At 33.5% G+C, this 15328-nt stretch overlaps 1 protein-coding gene across 1 annotated transcript; it reads right to left on the bottom strand.

Annotated features, from left to right (window-relative positions):
* Window positions 1-223: 223 nt before the first annotated feature.
* LOC128178345 (uncharacterized) lies at window positions 224-3322 on the bottom strand. The gene is made up of 2 exons (XM_052845463.1): window positions 3284-3322; window positions 224-2565 (listed from the first exon to the last, which is right to left on the bottom strand). The coding sequence occupies exon 2, from the start codon at window positions 2563-2565 to the stop codon at window positions 337-339; it is 2229 nt and encodes a 742-aa protein (XP_052701423.1). The 5' UTR covers window positions 3284-3322; the 3' UTR covers window positions 224-336.
* Window positions 3323-15328: the final 12006 nt, after the last annotated feature.

Below are 15328 nucleotides of genomic sequence, written 5' to 3' on the forward strand. Positions count from 1 at the left end.
CAGTGGTTTTGGAGAAGAATTGTGAAAAGTTTACAGACGGACGCTTAAATTTGCTGGTTTTTAAACCATGACGAATTATCATCCAACAAACATTTAAAGTACGCGTGTTTTATGGCGATGCTGAAAAAGGAAGGAAGCTCTTTCTAAATTCGGTCAAAGAATAAACAATCGTTTAATCATTTTGCTATTTACTTAAAAAAGATATTTATAAGAATACTGTGTACATATATTTCTGTTTACATATATAGAGGAGTACCGGTTTATCATGAATTTTTCGGCGTTAGTTCTTGTTTGTCTGATATGATATTCTATATTATCGTGATATCGATGAATGGGCTATCTTCTTCTTGTGTTTCTATTAGAGGGCGATTCTCTGAAACTGTTGTTGGGGGTTTGTCTCCTTCTTATGGCGGGGAGTTTCGGCAGTTTCACGTGGTGGGTATATCGTGGCGGCGGCTGATGCAGTTGTTCTGATCGTCTGCGATATATCTCTACTGCCTTCTCCCTAACTTGTCGATTTCTAAACATGCCGACCCTACCTTGTGAAAATGCGTTTCTGGGAAATCTCTGTGAGACAAAATTATTCATCTGTATAGACGGGAATCGTACGAGTTCCTTCCTAGAGGAATCATCCGAGTCTGTGCCTGAAGAGTTGGATGGCGTGGTATCAGAAGTGATGTGGAACATTTCACTGGTGGTAACCGCGTACCCACCACCACTGCAGACGTTAGGTTGTCTAGTGAACAAGACGTTTCTAGAACTCAGCGAGGTTTTCAAGCGACGTGATATCTCGAGGTACGAATTCTCCTTGCGCACTTGTCTCTCTGCTCTTTGCTTGTGTGTTATTTGATCCACTGTAATGGTGCTCTGAAATTGATTGCACTCGTCTTCTTTGGAAGAAAGGGCAGAATCGTTTTTCTCATCGCATTCAAAATCATCTTTATACTCGTCGACACTTTCATCCTGGGGCGGCTGAGTACTGGATTGGTCATCTTTTTCCAGCCGATCAAGATGGATCATTCTATCTATGAACGCCTGTTGACATGTTTCAGATTCCAATTTTACCACAAGTATTCTCCCTGGCCCGTTATAGATTGCAAGATTTTCCTTCAATGGCATATTTGCCACTTTATTTGCTTTGTATTTGAAAACTTTCTCAGTTGAGACGATTTTTGGCAGTTCTACGTTTTCATGTAATCTTCGACGGCGCGATCTATTTCTGCTCATCTTTTCGCAAACACATTCTTTGTATTCCTCCTTCTTTGGCGTTTGGTGGATGTGTTTCCTCGTTTCAGCTCTCTGCTTTTCATCATAGGCTTTGCGAAGAGCTAGGGTGTTCACGGGGGCTTCTTTTATTTCTGTAGTTTGTTTCTTCCTGCCATGTTTGTCCCGTGAAATATCTATCGCCGTTTTATCGGAAGATTGATGTTTTCCATTTTTTATTTCTTTAACCACGGCGACTTGCCTTTCTTCGCCACCATAACTGTGACTACTGCCTTCAAAGGCGTCTAGCTGGTGAACAACCACAGGTTGAGAATTACAGGATGTTGTCACTTTGGTGCAATTATTTCGTATTCGTAATAATTTGTGGTGATTTTCATTATTGTTTTCAACATCAAAATTGGTGTCAACGGAGTGAGTACCAACATCTTCTTTTTCAGCAGTGTCATCATCATGGTCAACGAGGCTCTCCATAACTCGGTGACTCGACCAAACGACACCACCAGAGGGCATCGCCTGCTTGCTTCGCTCGACTCTTGTGTCTTGGATTGGAGGTACAGGATTTCGTTGTGCAGTGCAACTTGATGTTGTTCCGGCGTGTGCAAGTTTATTGTTTCCGAGTTTAACAAGATCTTGTATATCGTAGTTTTGCTCTGAGGTGTGACGAAAGGAAACCTGATCTATAGAACTAGAACATTTTAAATCGAAGTTTCCAGTGTTGGATAAGCATTCTGGCACCAGAATTTCATCCTCCATGGTCTTTGGCTGGGTGTTTGCGTTAATCATCCTCTCTTCCTCGTACAGTTTACAGCTTTCCTCGTCCACTTCTCTTTCATGTGGACGTTCTGTTGCTATCTGAGTACTAGAAAAAGTGCTTTCTGATGAACATAGAGAGATATCTTCTTCTAAGGAATTGGAAACATGGGGGGAACCCGTGATATTATCGTTATTTACCGGCTCAGTGTTTCCTGAATTCAAATGTTGAAAATCCAAACATCTTGTTATATTCTCCATTTGCCACACATTTGGATGAAACCTCCACTGGATATCATAAAGGTTGTTTTGAGAATTAGAGCTTGAGATATCGTGCGATGTCTCATGCATATCTGCCGATTCACAATTCAAAGATGCAGACATTAGAGATGATTTCAGTTCTTTCAGTGATTGAGCAGTATAAGCGGGTATCTCGCCATAAATTTCTGGCAGAATTTTATGGCTGTTGATTTCTTCCTTTATGATTTGTGGTTCTGAAATTTGTCTCTTATGACCATCTAACGGAGTCGAACAAAAGAGTTGAAATTCACTCAAATTTGGAATGCTCTCCTCGTCTTTCATTAATGCCATCTAAAACGTTGCAAAGAAAATGGACGAATCGTGCAAATACTGTACACAGGGTTATTTTCGTCCTGTGTCGTGTTATTTTCGTCCCGTCTTTAAAGAGAGATAATCTAAGACATTGGAATTCGCCCAGTCTTAAATTCACCCGCTGACAAACGAAGGCGAAAGGGTGAAAGTAAACGGGGGCGAATAATTCCCTGTATACGGTATAAAAATGCCAAAAGAAGGACGGGTAGATATGAAAAAAAGTGATTTACCAATAGACGTGTAACTAGTTTTCATTTTAAATATTCGTTTGTGACGCATAGAGAGTTTAATATTAGCGCTTTAGTAATTCCAGCATTTATATTAAAAAATTAATTTTCTTTCTTTAACGGGGTAGTTCGTTATCTAATTCGTACATGTTCTTCCGGTACATTCATACCTAAAATAGGTGGAGTCACTGTATGCTATTTTACATTAAAACACAGTCGATTTTGATCTCTGTTACACAGATTAACCCAATTATGGGGTAATTTTCGTCACTGTCCTTTCTGAACACGTGAAAGTAACCACTACGTTCCGATTTCCTAACATATAAAAACACATTTCGATTTAAATTTTGCTTTCCCGACTTGAATTGTCAGTTAAAAGTAATTTCATCGGTGGACCAACCTTTATGATAGTTATAGAGTATGAATGTAGTAGGAAACATCCCAATGAAGATGATAAAAATTTTACTTACTGTACAGTTTTTCGCATGCTGCTCTCTTGTGTACGCAACGTTACCAATGGATGATGACGTTTCAACAATGGCTCAATACGACGTTGGAGATTAGACTTCAACGTCATAATGAGCCAAGACTCCGTATTTGTAGTGCCTCATAGACATTCAAAATCTTTACAAAATACATCGTTCAAATCAGATAGATTTTTAAAATTGTGATTTATTTCAAAAAATTAATAGAAATTTTTGAAATGTTCATACTAATAAATAACAAATAATTAATTAAAAATTATCATGAATGACTCAGATCTATAAAATCAAGGCATATAACGGTATAATGAGTATGACTTGTATATTTTGTCAACTTGTTATGCACACATCTGACTCGATATCCCAGGGTTTGTTCCGTTTTATTCGAGGAATGCACCGTTTCAGATTCTTATTTGTTATACATGTGTATGAATATATGTCTTCCGTATTTAATTCTGATTCTAAACAGATATGACTTGACTTAACGACCGATTTTTTTTTTATAAATGAAGGATAATCAGAATAAATCGAAAAGTTAATGTTTAAGGTATCTCACTCCTCAATGTTGTTGTATCAAGATTTTCTTGAGAAGTATATCATTGAAATCTGTAGACAAAACAAACTTAAAAAATACAAAGATAATGAGGGATCAGTATCCATCCCTCTGAGTAATGGCCCATTTAATTTGACCTTTTTGCACCTAAAATGCAATTTCATCCTGATTAGGATTTGTTGTCAGTATTTTTGATTAAGCAAACTTATTTCTTCAAATATTGTTTTTAATTATGCACAATGGTCACACTGAATAGAGGGATTACGAAAAAAATTTGTACAAAGCTGCATAAATTTTTGTGTGACCTTTTTGCACTTAAAATAGACAATTTCTATAATAGCTACAATTTGATTTGAAATAAAAACTTTTTGAATATCATATTTTATAAGATTAATCCAGTTTGCCTTAATATGTATTCAGTATCATTTTGACATAATATAACATGGAGGTCAGTGATGTCAAATTTTAGATATAGGGCTTCAAAGATAAAATTCTCGCAATATTTGGCTTAAAAAAATTCAGACATGTTCTATATATATGCATGATTTTATGCTAAACGGCTATCACATTCTCAAGATTTGATTTTGTACATGTCACACAGAACCTATAAAATATGTTACAAACCTATCAAATGTTAAAAATGTGAATAATGAATAAAGTATAATAAAAAGAAAAATATATTGAAAATTCATAAAATTGCTTGTTTCTGTCATTTTCGTCTAAAAAGCCTTCCGCACGAAAAAATAGTTCCCCAAAAAACTTGTTTGTTTCTTGAATTCAAATGGATTTTCTTTATGAATGTTGTGTAATTATGAAATAATAATCTATCTGTGATGATTAAATAAATAAAATCATATTCATTTTAAATATAATGATCATCTGCGCAATGAAATCAAAACATAAGGAGTGAGATACCTTAAAAAAAAATTAGTGCAGCGTAAGTGAGTAATTTAGTTATTTATAGTGACATTTGTAATACATTTTCAAGTGTAATATCAACAGCAGTAAGCATAGATTGAACACCCGGCCCGTCGGGCCTATATGCCACTTTGAACACATTACAATTTAAAAAAATAAATAATAACACAGCGTGAAGAGGTAAACATAGAAGTTATTGAAAATATACATGTAGGCTATGATTTAATTCTGGCTGTAACGCGGCAATTGATTGGATAGAAAAATTTAAATAAATTTGTATAACCTGGTTTGCACGTCACAAGACACGTCACGATGCACCAACGTCAAAAACGTACTAATCCGCTTGACGTTACGTTTGAATTTTGAAAGATTAATATCATTTTTAAAAGTAAAACACTCAATTTGTACAGTAAATTACAGAAAATTAAATTATAAGGAATGAACTCAATATCTACCCAAGTTATACGAGTATAACCTGGATTGGGGCAATTTACGCTTTATAATCCCCGAAGCGGATTATAAAAAAGCGTAAATTGCTCCAACCCAGGTTATACGAGAAAATCGTAAATTGCCCCAATCCAGGTTATACTCGTATAACTTGGATAGACTTTGAGTTCATTTCTTAAATAAGTATAAAGCCTCCTAAAAAAAGTACATATTTTTTGTCTGTATTGAATGTTTTTTTTTTGTCATAACGTTCTATCACTAGAATGCCGTCTTAAAAAAGGGAAAACTGTGTTGTATTATGTAAGACAAAGATTTTGAAAAGAAGTGACCAAGCTCTACTGTTGGTTGATAATGTTAATAATCCATTATCTGTAACTTTGCTTCCCTGGCTTTGACTTTATTTAAGGTGGCTAGGTGGCCAACAGATTACTCATCCGTAAAGATCAGCTATGTCTGCTATGATAGTTTAGACTATTATTTGGGCAAAAAAAACCCATAATATTCTAACTTTACCATTGTATATTTAAGGAATGAATTCAATATTTATATTCAATATTGAATTCATTCCTTATAATTTAATTTATTTGCTATCAATTGTTGATAAAAACGGTCATTTGATCTATAAAATGACATCAAATTGAACAAAATTCAAACGTAACGTCAGGCGGATTGATACGTTTTTGACGTTTGTCTTACTATGACGTAGGCAACATTCTTTACACAATATAAAATAAATTTTTCAACCAATCAGAAAGCGTGTTACAACCAGAATTAAATTATTGTCCTATAAATCTATAAATCTTCATACAAGCTCTTCGTCCAAATGAGGTGAATAAAGTCTAAGAAAAGTCATGGCTATCGAGTCCTTTTAAATTTGATACACACTGTATGTAGGTATAAAAATATAGTGTAAGTACATGTACTGAATGTTAGCCATCTGAAGTCATTCGGTTATATTTGGATTTGGATATTTTCCCCCTTTTTACTTGAAACGATATGCAACAGAAGTGTGAAATCAGCATGGCTTTGTGTAAATTTTATGACATAGCTATGTCACGGAACATGTACCATAATTAAATGAAAGTGCAGTTTTGGTGTAGCAGATTTGGAACAAAACTTGTTGGGGCGCAGTCAAATTGAATGGAAATGTACTTTACGTTTAGTTCACTTGTCAGTTGCAATTGAACTTTAATTTTTTTTTCTTGAAAATTGCTCCCGTATTTTTAGTGCATGCATGATTTTTATACATTGGTAATAAATATCAAATGCGCAAAAGGAAAAAAGAATCGTATCGTAATCGTAGCTGGTACACCATTGATGGAGGGGTGTATATGTGCAATATTTCTCAGTGTCAATTATTGTATACAACTTATAATATTAGGTAAGTATACTTGTCATGTAAATTTGTAGATTAGTTTGATCGTAGACCAAGCACCACGAGTAAACATGTACATACATGCATGCAGGAAACATGTGCTTCAAATAATATTTCGTTCAACATTGTTTGCTCACCTAAGCAAAAGGGCCAAGTGAGATTTTTTATCAGAATTAGTCTGCTTTCTGTCCTCATTGTCTTCGCCGTAAACTTTAAACATTTTCATCTTCTTTGCCGTTTGTGCTAATTTCAACCAAACTTGGCACAAAACAAAATGCCCTTCTTGTGTAAACCGTTTTACGGTTTGTTCAAATAAAGGGGCGTGTTTTCTTGAAAGAGAAAATATTTAGTTTTTAAAGACAATAGGATGGGGTGTTAAAAGATTCAAGAATCAAATATCTGGTAATATCAAAGTCTTTGCGCTATTTCTTACTTAATTGTAATTTTGATATTGTCCAGGCAATGACTCAAGAGTTCCGGGGGGAGATTTATATCAGGATTTAAACTTTACAAAAGAAAAAAAGAAAGAAAAAAACTTCTACTGTTATTTTTGTTATGTCAATTAATGGGAGGAGGGGGGGGGGTGATATTGGTGTACCAAGAGCGTAGTTAGTGTATACGTCCCTGATATAACTACATGTTATATAATATATACAATGTAATAGCCCCTCATAGTGAAATGTCGAATGCCATTGGTTCAAGAGGGACATGTGACCGGAATATGCATATGTTCTATATTCGACAACATTGTGGATGTACTACCTGATCAATACACCTGTGTGCGGTTATTTACTGCCGTTAGGTTTATTACTTATCACATACTCGAAAAGGTGACGATACTTATCCAATATACTCTCATTGAAATCATCCACATTATGATTTTCTTTATGAAGAGAAGTAGTAATACACGTTTGATATTTGACCTTTCTGAGTTCTTGTGCCTAAGACTCCATATTATTTGCAGATGGTATTTATTGCTGTAAAGTGATATCACATATTCGAATAGGTGACATTACATATTCAGCCATACATTTGGTGATATTGCCGATTTGATTATTCAGACTGGTGATAAATTACTTATTCAGATGGAATTGAACTAGGGCACAAAAATGTAATGTTTGACAGAACCAGCGGTTTAACCTACTAAGCTATCCAGAACTTACATTTATTTTAAATGTAAATATAGATCCTTATGATAGCAATCAGTTTTGCAAAATTCGACCCCAGGGCCCTTAAAAATGATATTTTAATCTTTTCCTTTGAACAAACCCATGGAAATATCTAATATCTAATAATTTTCAGGGGCAGTGGGTCATGAATGATATCTAGGCCAAAACCATGCAGAAATATACCATTTAACTGAGAAAATGCTGTTTTAGCCAATTTTGAACATTAATAATAAAATTGCAATAGTAATATCATAGGTTCAAAATTGAAATTCGAAAAATTTAGAAATATGTACGATAGAGAATAATAAAAAAAACTTCGATTTTCAAAATTGATTTTTCCGGGAAAATCTCCCCTATTCGCAATAAATCCTTCAGAAATGTTCAACATCATTTTGAGTATTACATATCTGTATTTGTTCATTAATGCTGAAATAACATTGTATAAAATTCGAAAGCTATCTGAATATATGTATTTGATATCACCTTTTCAATTTCAATCGACGATACCACCTACATGTATTCAAATAAGTACAATCGCTTAATTGATCGAATAGGTTATAACACTTTTATCGACTTGGGGATATCGCTAAATGAAATTAAGGTACCCTATACTTATGCTGTCTTGTTAATTTCTTATGCAAACCGACTGCGATCAATGTAAAAAATTCAAAATCTTTTTACGACATATTTTTCTGCAATACCCGCAGCCGCCATATCTAAATGACCCACAGATACAGATTTTGATTAAAAATCTATTTTTTATCGAAGAGTTTTTTCTATCATCCAGGATGCGACCATCGATATGTAGCATATGGATTGGCCTTGAAAGAAGAAACAAATTTATCCATCCTCTCAACAACTGCATCCACCATTGTATTAACATCAAAGTCTGACATCGCTATCAGTGATTCCAATAAAACGTCACAGACAATGGCGGACGAGCAGACGACTAATTATAAGGACGCGGACTCTGCGGTTCTTGTGGCCAGTGTCTTTTTGATCTACATCGTGTTTTTTGTATGTGCTGTTATGTTGTACAAAATGTTAAAAATTAACAGCTTTTAATCACTTCACATAGACCAATTGTTTGTTCAGTACTATGTTAACGATCTTTAGATTATCTTTCATTTAAAAATAAAACTCTCAAATCAATGCAGTGCAGTGGTACTCATCTAACCCGGTTGCCCGATCATACAGTGACTGGGGTGTTAAAGTGTAATATCTTTATTTAATGTCTATAAAAAAAACTTAGGTCTGTGAAATAACGTTTATACGTCTGATCATACACTTTCATGACTAATATTACAACCAATTACCCAGGAATCAATGAAGCGTCTGCGTCTTATTTCGTTAAAGCCCCTTTCACAATTGGCGCACGAGCACTTTACAACACTTTGCGATCAGAATGTTTAGATTCGCACGAGCTCTCGCATACGTTGCACGAGCTCTCGCATTCGTTGCAAGCGTTTTAGTACTCGCACCAAGTCTCCTCAAACTAGTGGACATGCACACTATTCAGACGCGATCGAATGCGATCCAAATCATCGCAGTGCAACGCACGAACATTAGTACGAACGTTTTACAACGTTTTGTGTAATCGCAAGAGTGACACACGATTTGTTAAGGTCGTATGATGAATCGCTGCTGTATATGCGTGTGATTTGCGACCATGAGACTGTTGAAATTCGTCCGTATTAGATATTATAGAATAATCATATTGAGGTATAATAATAAATGCTTCTGTATCTATGATTCTTGTTGGGCGGCATGTTCTCTTGCTTTCAACTATGTCTACTGAAGAGCGTCGGGAATGGGCACTATATATACACTGTACCCTCTCTGACTCGCACGAGCATTCGTACAATGGAACGCATGATTGCACGTCCAATCGCATTGGCGCGCGTACAATCGTCCGATCACCTGGTCTCTCGCGCGATCCTATCGCATTATCTTTCAACAGTCGCTTCCATAATACAACAGTCGCATATAGACGCAAGATATATCGCAAGATTTAATGCGTTTATATCGCACAACGCTTCCTTAGATCGTGCGAATTTTGTACGAATACTTTTTCAAATGCGATTATTTCGGCAACAGTTTACGATTCATATCTAATTTTTTTCGGTCGCACGAATATTTTGTCGCTTCTGCTCGTGCTCCAGTTGTGAAAGGGGCGTAAGGTATACCTGGTATATCCCAATCGCCCGTGTATAATACGCAGCTCGAAATTGATATACTAACGTGCAATCGTTTGCTATTTTTTGTTTGTACATTGAAACCAAAAGCTTATACCAAGACGCGCGCATAGAATTCAAAGTGAAATATACTTATTTTGTGGTTTAATTCACATCTTCCCCAACCCTATGCGATTGCTTTTTAATCAAAGTACTAAAGAACTGACGGGAGTTGATTTTATCGATCAATATTTATTTTAAAATCAACGATACGACTTGCTATTTTGCTTGGCAAGTAGTTTCCTATATGTATTTTAATTACGCACATTTTTTTATTATATGAATTCTCCCACAGGAATTTCGTGAAAACCCAATATGAATCATGTTGCGTAATATTCAAAGAACTAATTCCATCAAACTACGTATCAGTAATCGAAATAGTTATGAGTAATTGTATGGAACTGTATCCATTGATATCCGACAAGCTCTCTGCTTGTCGGAGATTTACGGAGACAGCCGAGCGTGGGACGTCCTAAAGACCTGAAATACTAATGACTTGAAAGACCTGAAATTTTATATAAATGATACTTTTTAAAGATTTTGGTCAAATGAAATAACTTTGTGGGTTTTTTTCAATTATATTTCTAGGTATATATGTGTTAAAATATATCATACTCATCGTCTGATCAGTTGTTTACGTAGGAATACAAAAGACCTGAAAATTTGAGCCGTCTGGTTGAACGAAACTATATAGAACTCTGGCGTAGGAATACATAAAATGTACGATTTCAAAAAATATCTAAATTGTTCATAGCATTTAAAATCTGACTAATTACAAGGTATCTATAAATCCTTGAAAAACAACGCTTAAGAACTCATTACATCGAATTTATCGATTTGAACTAAATGTTGTCAGCGGTGTTGATTTGTGTTAGGTCCAAACACTGTTTCACTTCCGGTTTGCCTGAGTAACTGCATAGGGGAGTTGATTTAAATCAACTTCCAAAAACCTTCTTTGGTATGGTAGGCCATAAAACTTTCCTTTAATGATATACAAAATTCATCATGAAAATATTTCCCCTTTGATGTTTTTCTTGTCAAATTTGACACAGTTGACAAAATGCCCATTTTTAAAATAGATCGACAACTCTAAATGATTAAATAATCAACTCTCCTATGCAATTATTTTGGCAAACCGTTAACAAATCATCGACGCCGACAAAAAGGTAGTACTTGAACATAATCGATAATTTCGATGTTGTGTATTCAGAAGCACTGTTTGTCAAGGAAATGTATTTATAAATACCTTAAATATAGTCAGATTTTAAATGGTACGAACAATTTAGATATCTTTTTACAGTCGTATGTATTCCTACGCCAGAGATCGATTAGAGTGCTTGGAATAAAGGACAAACTATCCAATCTAAAGATAGAACCAGGACTGGCGTAGACTAAACTTTTTAGTTTAATTTTCCATAATTTATTACAATTTTCAACAGCAATACAAACTAAATGTAGCTTAAATAATAGTTTTACACAATATATATAACGTATAGTATACAATCTTTTCTACGCAGACAAGGGAATTATACATAGTCAACTGTCCATTGTATCCTTTGTCATTCAACTGGAGGACTGCACCCCCAGAATGTGGAATAAAAAAGATGAATGCATAAACTTAAATTACTTATAATTACTTAAATTAAAGTACATATTATCCCTATATGTAATACTTTCAGCTTTTTTAAGAACACAATTTTCCACAATTATGTTATTTTTCACAAAATATTTCAAATTTTCTTGTGGCATTCTTTCTTGATTTATTCTACACGACATTTTGTATTTATAAACTGAAAAGCAGATAAATGACAAAATATTATTCAATATTCTTGTTTTGACATTATTTTAATAATGGAACCCTAATACTAATATTTACCATGATATTCCAAAATTTAAAAAAATTCCCACCTCTTTTTGTGATCTATATATATAAATAAAAGATGTTCACAGTCTTCGATCGTTTGACAACATTCACATTTGGCTGATACATCTTTGTTCTACTTACAAACACATAAATTATTGTTGAATACACTGACCAATAACTTATCATTAAATTCAGCAACTTTCTTATCATATATGCATTTTATTATTTGATTATAGATATTTTTCCAAATAATTCCAGCCGATATACCAAACAACCTTTTCCATCTATTTTCATATACAGATCTCTGAAATTTCATATTCACAAAAATAGGATAATAAAAGTCACTCTTTCAACATTCTGTATTTCTACTAAGGCTATCACTAAAGACAAACATAGTATTATGTTGTATATTAATGTATTTTGCACATGAACAATTAAATCTATCCATGTAATTCTTGATACATGTTCTAAGCATAATGTACTCAGAAAAAATATTATTTTTCTTTTTCATGATGTTGGAAAAATAATTCATATCATACAAATTCCCATCTGCATCAAAAATATCTTTCACACATAGAATACCACTTCTGATCCAATTTCCAACGCACAATGATTTTTTGATTTGAATGTAAAAAGATTATTATTCCAGATAAATTCTGTTAAGAATTCATCTCTCTTCAGGTGATTTACTTGTCTCCATTTTTTACATTTGTTTAGAGCAGTAAAAGCTTCGACATAATAGTGTGAAAGTTTTGTCTTTATAAAAAAGTCTGATTTACATTTTAACACATCATAAATTGACAGATTTGTTTTATCAAGAATATCAGACAGGGTTCTGAATGTAATGCTTCTATCGTCTAAAATAAGAGAAATCCAAGATGCCTTGGCAGCTAGTTTGGAACAAAACCTTTTGGAGCGCAGTGAAATTGAACGGGAATGTACTTTACGTGAAACTTCCGTGTACGTTAAAATTTAATTTAATTTTTTTTTTAACTTTAGTGTATGATTTTTTATTACTTGGTAAGTGATAACAATGCGCACAAAGAAAAAAAAATCGTGTATCGAACCTGGTAAGGGAGAGATGCATATGTGTATTGATATAGTATCAATTATTTTATACAACTGATAGTATTAGGTAAGTATACTTATCTATACTACTTATATTAATATAATAGACTCGAATTTTGGGGCTTTAATACCGATCAATCGGAAGTGTACTGTCTTTTGTTTTATATATTTTTAACATCATTGGTACTTGAAGATTACCAATTTGTTTTCTCAATTAAGCTTCGCCAATTTTAAATAATCAACGAAAATTCCTCAAACGATCCCGGAATTCATTTGGATTTTTCGGATTTTACAATCTTGCGCGTGCGCAATACATTCACGCTAACGGGATCTTTAGTTTATGTTTCAACAATATCATATTTTCATGAATAAACTCAGAAACAATAATACACATACGTGTACATTTTCATTGGAAATGTGCTTTATATTCTGTTCATATATATTTATGATTTCTTATGAGAGAAATTATAAAATAACAATTATGCATATCAATTATAGTACTTACTTTTGTCTTCGTGATGGCAAAAAAATATTTGCCAGTGATTCCGTGCAAAAAATTCACATTGTATTTCTTAGGAGAGTGAAGATAGAATGTTTTATCGTTGAAATGATAAATGTCCTACGGACCTGCAGGAATGTTCACGAAGCTATCTTAGGACTATGGTGCGTCCTAAGTACATCTTAGGATACGTCTTAGTCTTAACGTAGCTCGCGGGTTTGCTGACGTCACAATAGGAATCGACGTAAAGAGTTGACCGTCATAGTAAACTGATAAATTTTTTTTTAAAATGACAAATGAGATATTTAGAAGTATAAAAGAAAATATTTTAAAAAGCTTATATGCGGTTTATGACTGTTTATACAGATTTATAATATCAAGTGCTGAAAATTTAAAGATTTATACATTGTCACATTTTGTTCTATAAAGATAAAGAATGAGTGTGCGTTAGAACTCTTCCATTTAAAGTCATGTTTTAAAATAGAATGTATGCATTAACTTCGCTTTTTTTTTTTACAATTATAACTTCCGTAATCTGTACTACCGATTAAATTCTTAAATTTCTTTTGGCTTGAGATAACTGTTTTATTCGATTACTTACTTATAATGTCAGTAGTTGCCTGGCATTTTATTTTTGCATTGATTGACTCAGAGTTTCATAAAAACAAAAATAGCAATTTTCTGTATCTTTACAGCCTTACATTAATTGCATTTGATAACATTCACAATAATGTTTAATAAGCATTTACATGTTCTAAAATGTGTTAAACAGCTAGTCTTGTCAATAAATGCATTTCAATTTTGGTGTTCTAAGAAGTAATAAAATGATGACGTCAGGCTAACGTCGTAATGAAAATACAAGGTTTTGAGAAATCTTTTAAATCTTTAAAGTTTTTTTGCCAAAAATTGGCCGAGAACACATACTGATATTTTTTTATGAATTGATTCATAATTATCTCCTCTGTTTTTGTGTTGAGTATGATTAATTTCGTCTGAATCGTTTAAAAGTTTGGAGCATAGTTTTGTAAAGCGTTTCTCGGTTAAAATGTGCATTTTACTATATATTTCATTGAAATGGCGTTGCTTGATTTTATTAATGACACTGTATTTGAAACACAATAACATTATTACCGCGCAGACGAATCTTAAATAAATTTTAGAAATAAAACTATAAAACCTATGGATCACGTGGACAAATTTTCAAGGTAGGTTTTCTCACAAGCAGGTAAACCCGCGAGCTACCTTAAGTCTGTTTCTCGAAGCTCTCCTAACTTTAGGAACCGCCATAACTTTGTCCTAACTTTAGGACATCACTTACCTTGTCCTAAGACCATCCTAAGGCTTTAAAATCACGTTTTTTGGGAATATTGGGGCAGTTATGAAGAATTTTCTTAAGGCCGGTCGAATAAAGCCATATTTTCTACAGTTCCAGCAATTCCGACAAACCTCAAATTTCCAATTCGGGAGGAAGACGGGGTGCAGAGTCATTAATTCTAGCATGTATGTATGTTAGTTTTAACAAAATTATGTGCAAAGAGACCCTAAACTCCCCCTCCCCTTTTCCCGTTGCTACATGCTACATTTTTTTTTTCGCAAATACTGTCTTTGTTTGGCGAATGAAAATTAGTCACTTATTTTGAATATCTATTATGTACACTAATTGAGTTACATTCTTTATAATTAATTTGTTCTGATTACTTTTGGAAATTTTTCAAATGTCCTTTGCTAAAAAGTAAATTGACATTGATTTATATAAGCCATGCGCGATAATTCCTAATTTTTATCACTTCATTCTAAAATAAAAAATAATCGTTAAAAATTTGTAATGTTGAATAAACTGTATTAATGTATTTTCAAGATACATAACAACTTATTTCTTATTTAATATGTCCGTGTATTCAATATT

The sequence above is a fragment of the Crassostrea angulata genome, chromosome 3, assembly GCF_025612915.1.
Source record: "Crassostrea angulata isolate pt1a10 chromosome 3, ASM2561291v2, whole genome shotgun sequence".
NCBI classification, from domain to species: Eukaryota; Metazoa; Mollusca; class Bivalvia; order Ostreida; family Ostreidae; genus Magallana; species Magallana angulata.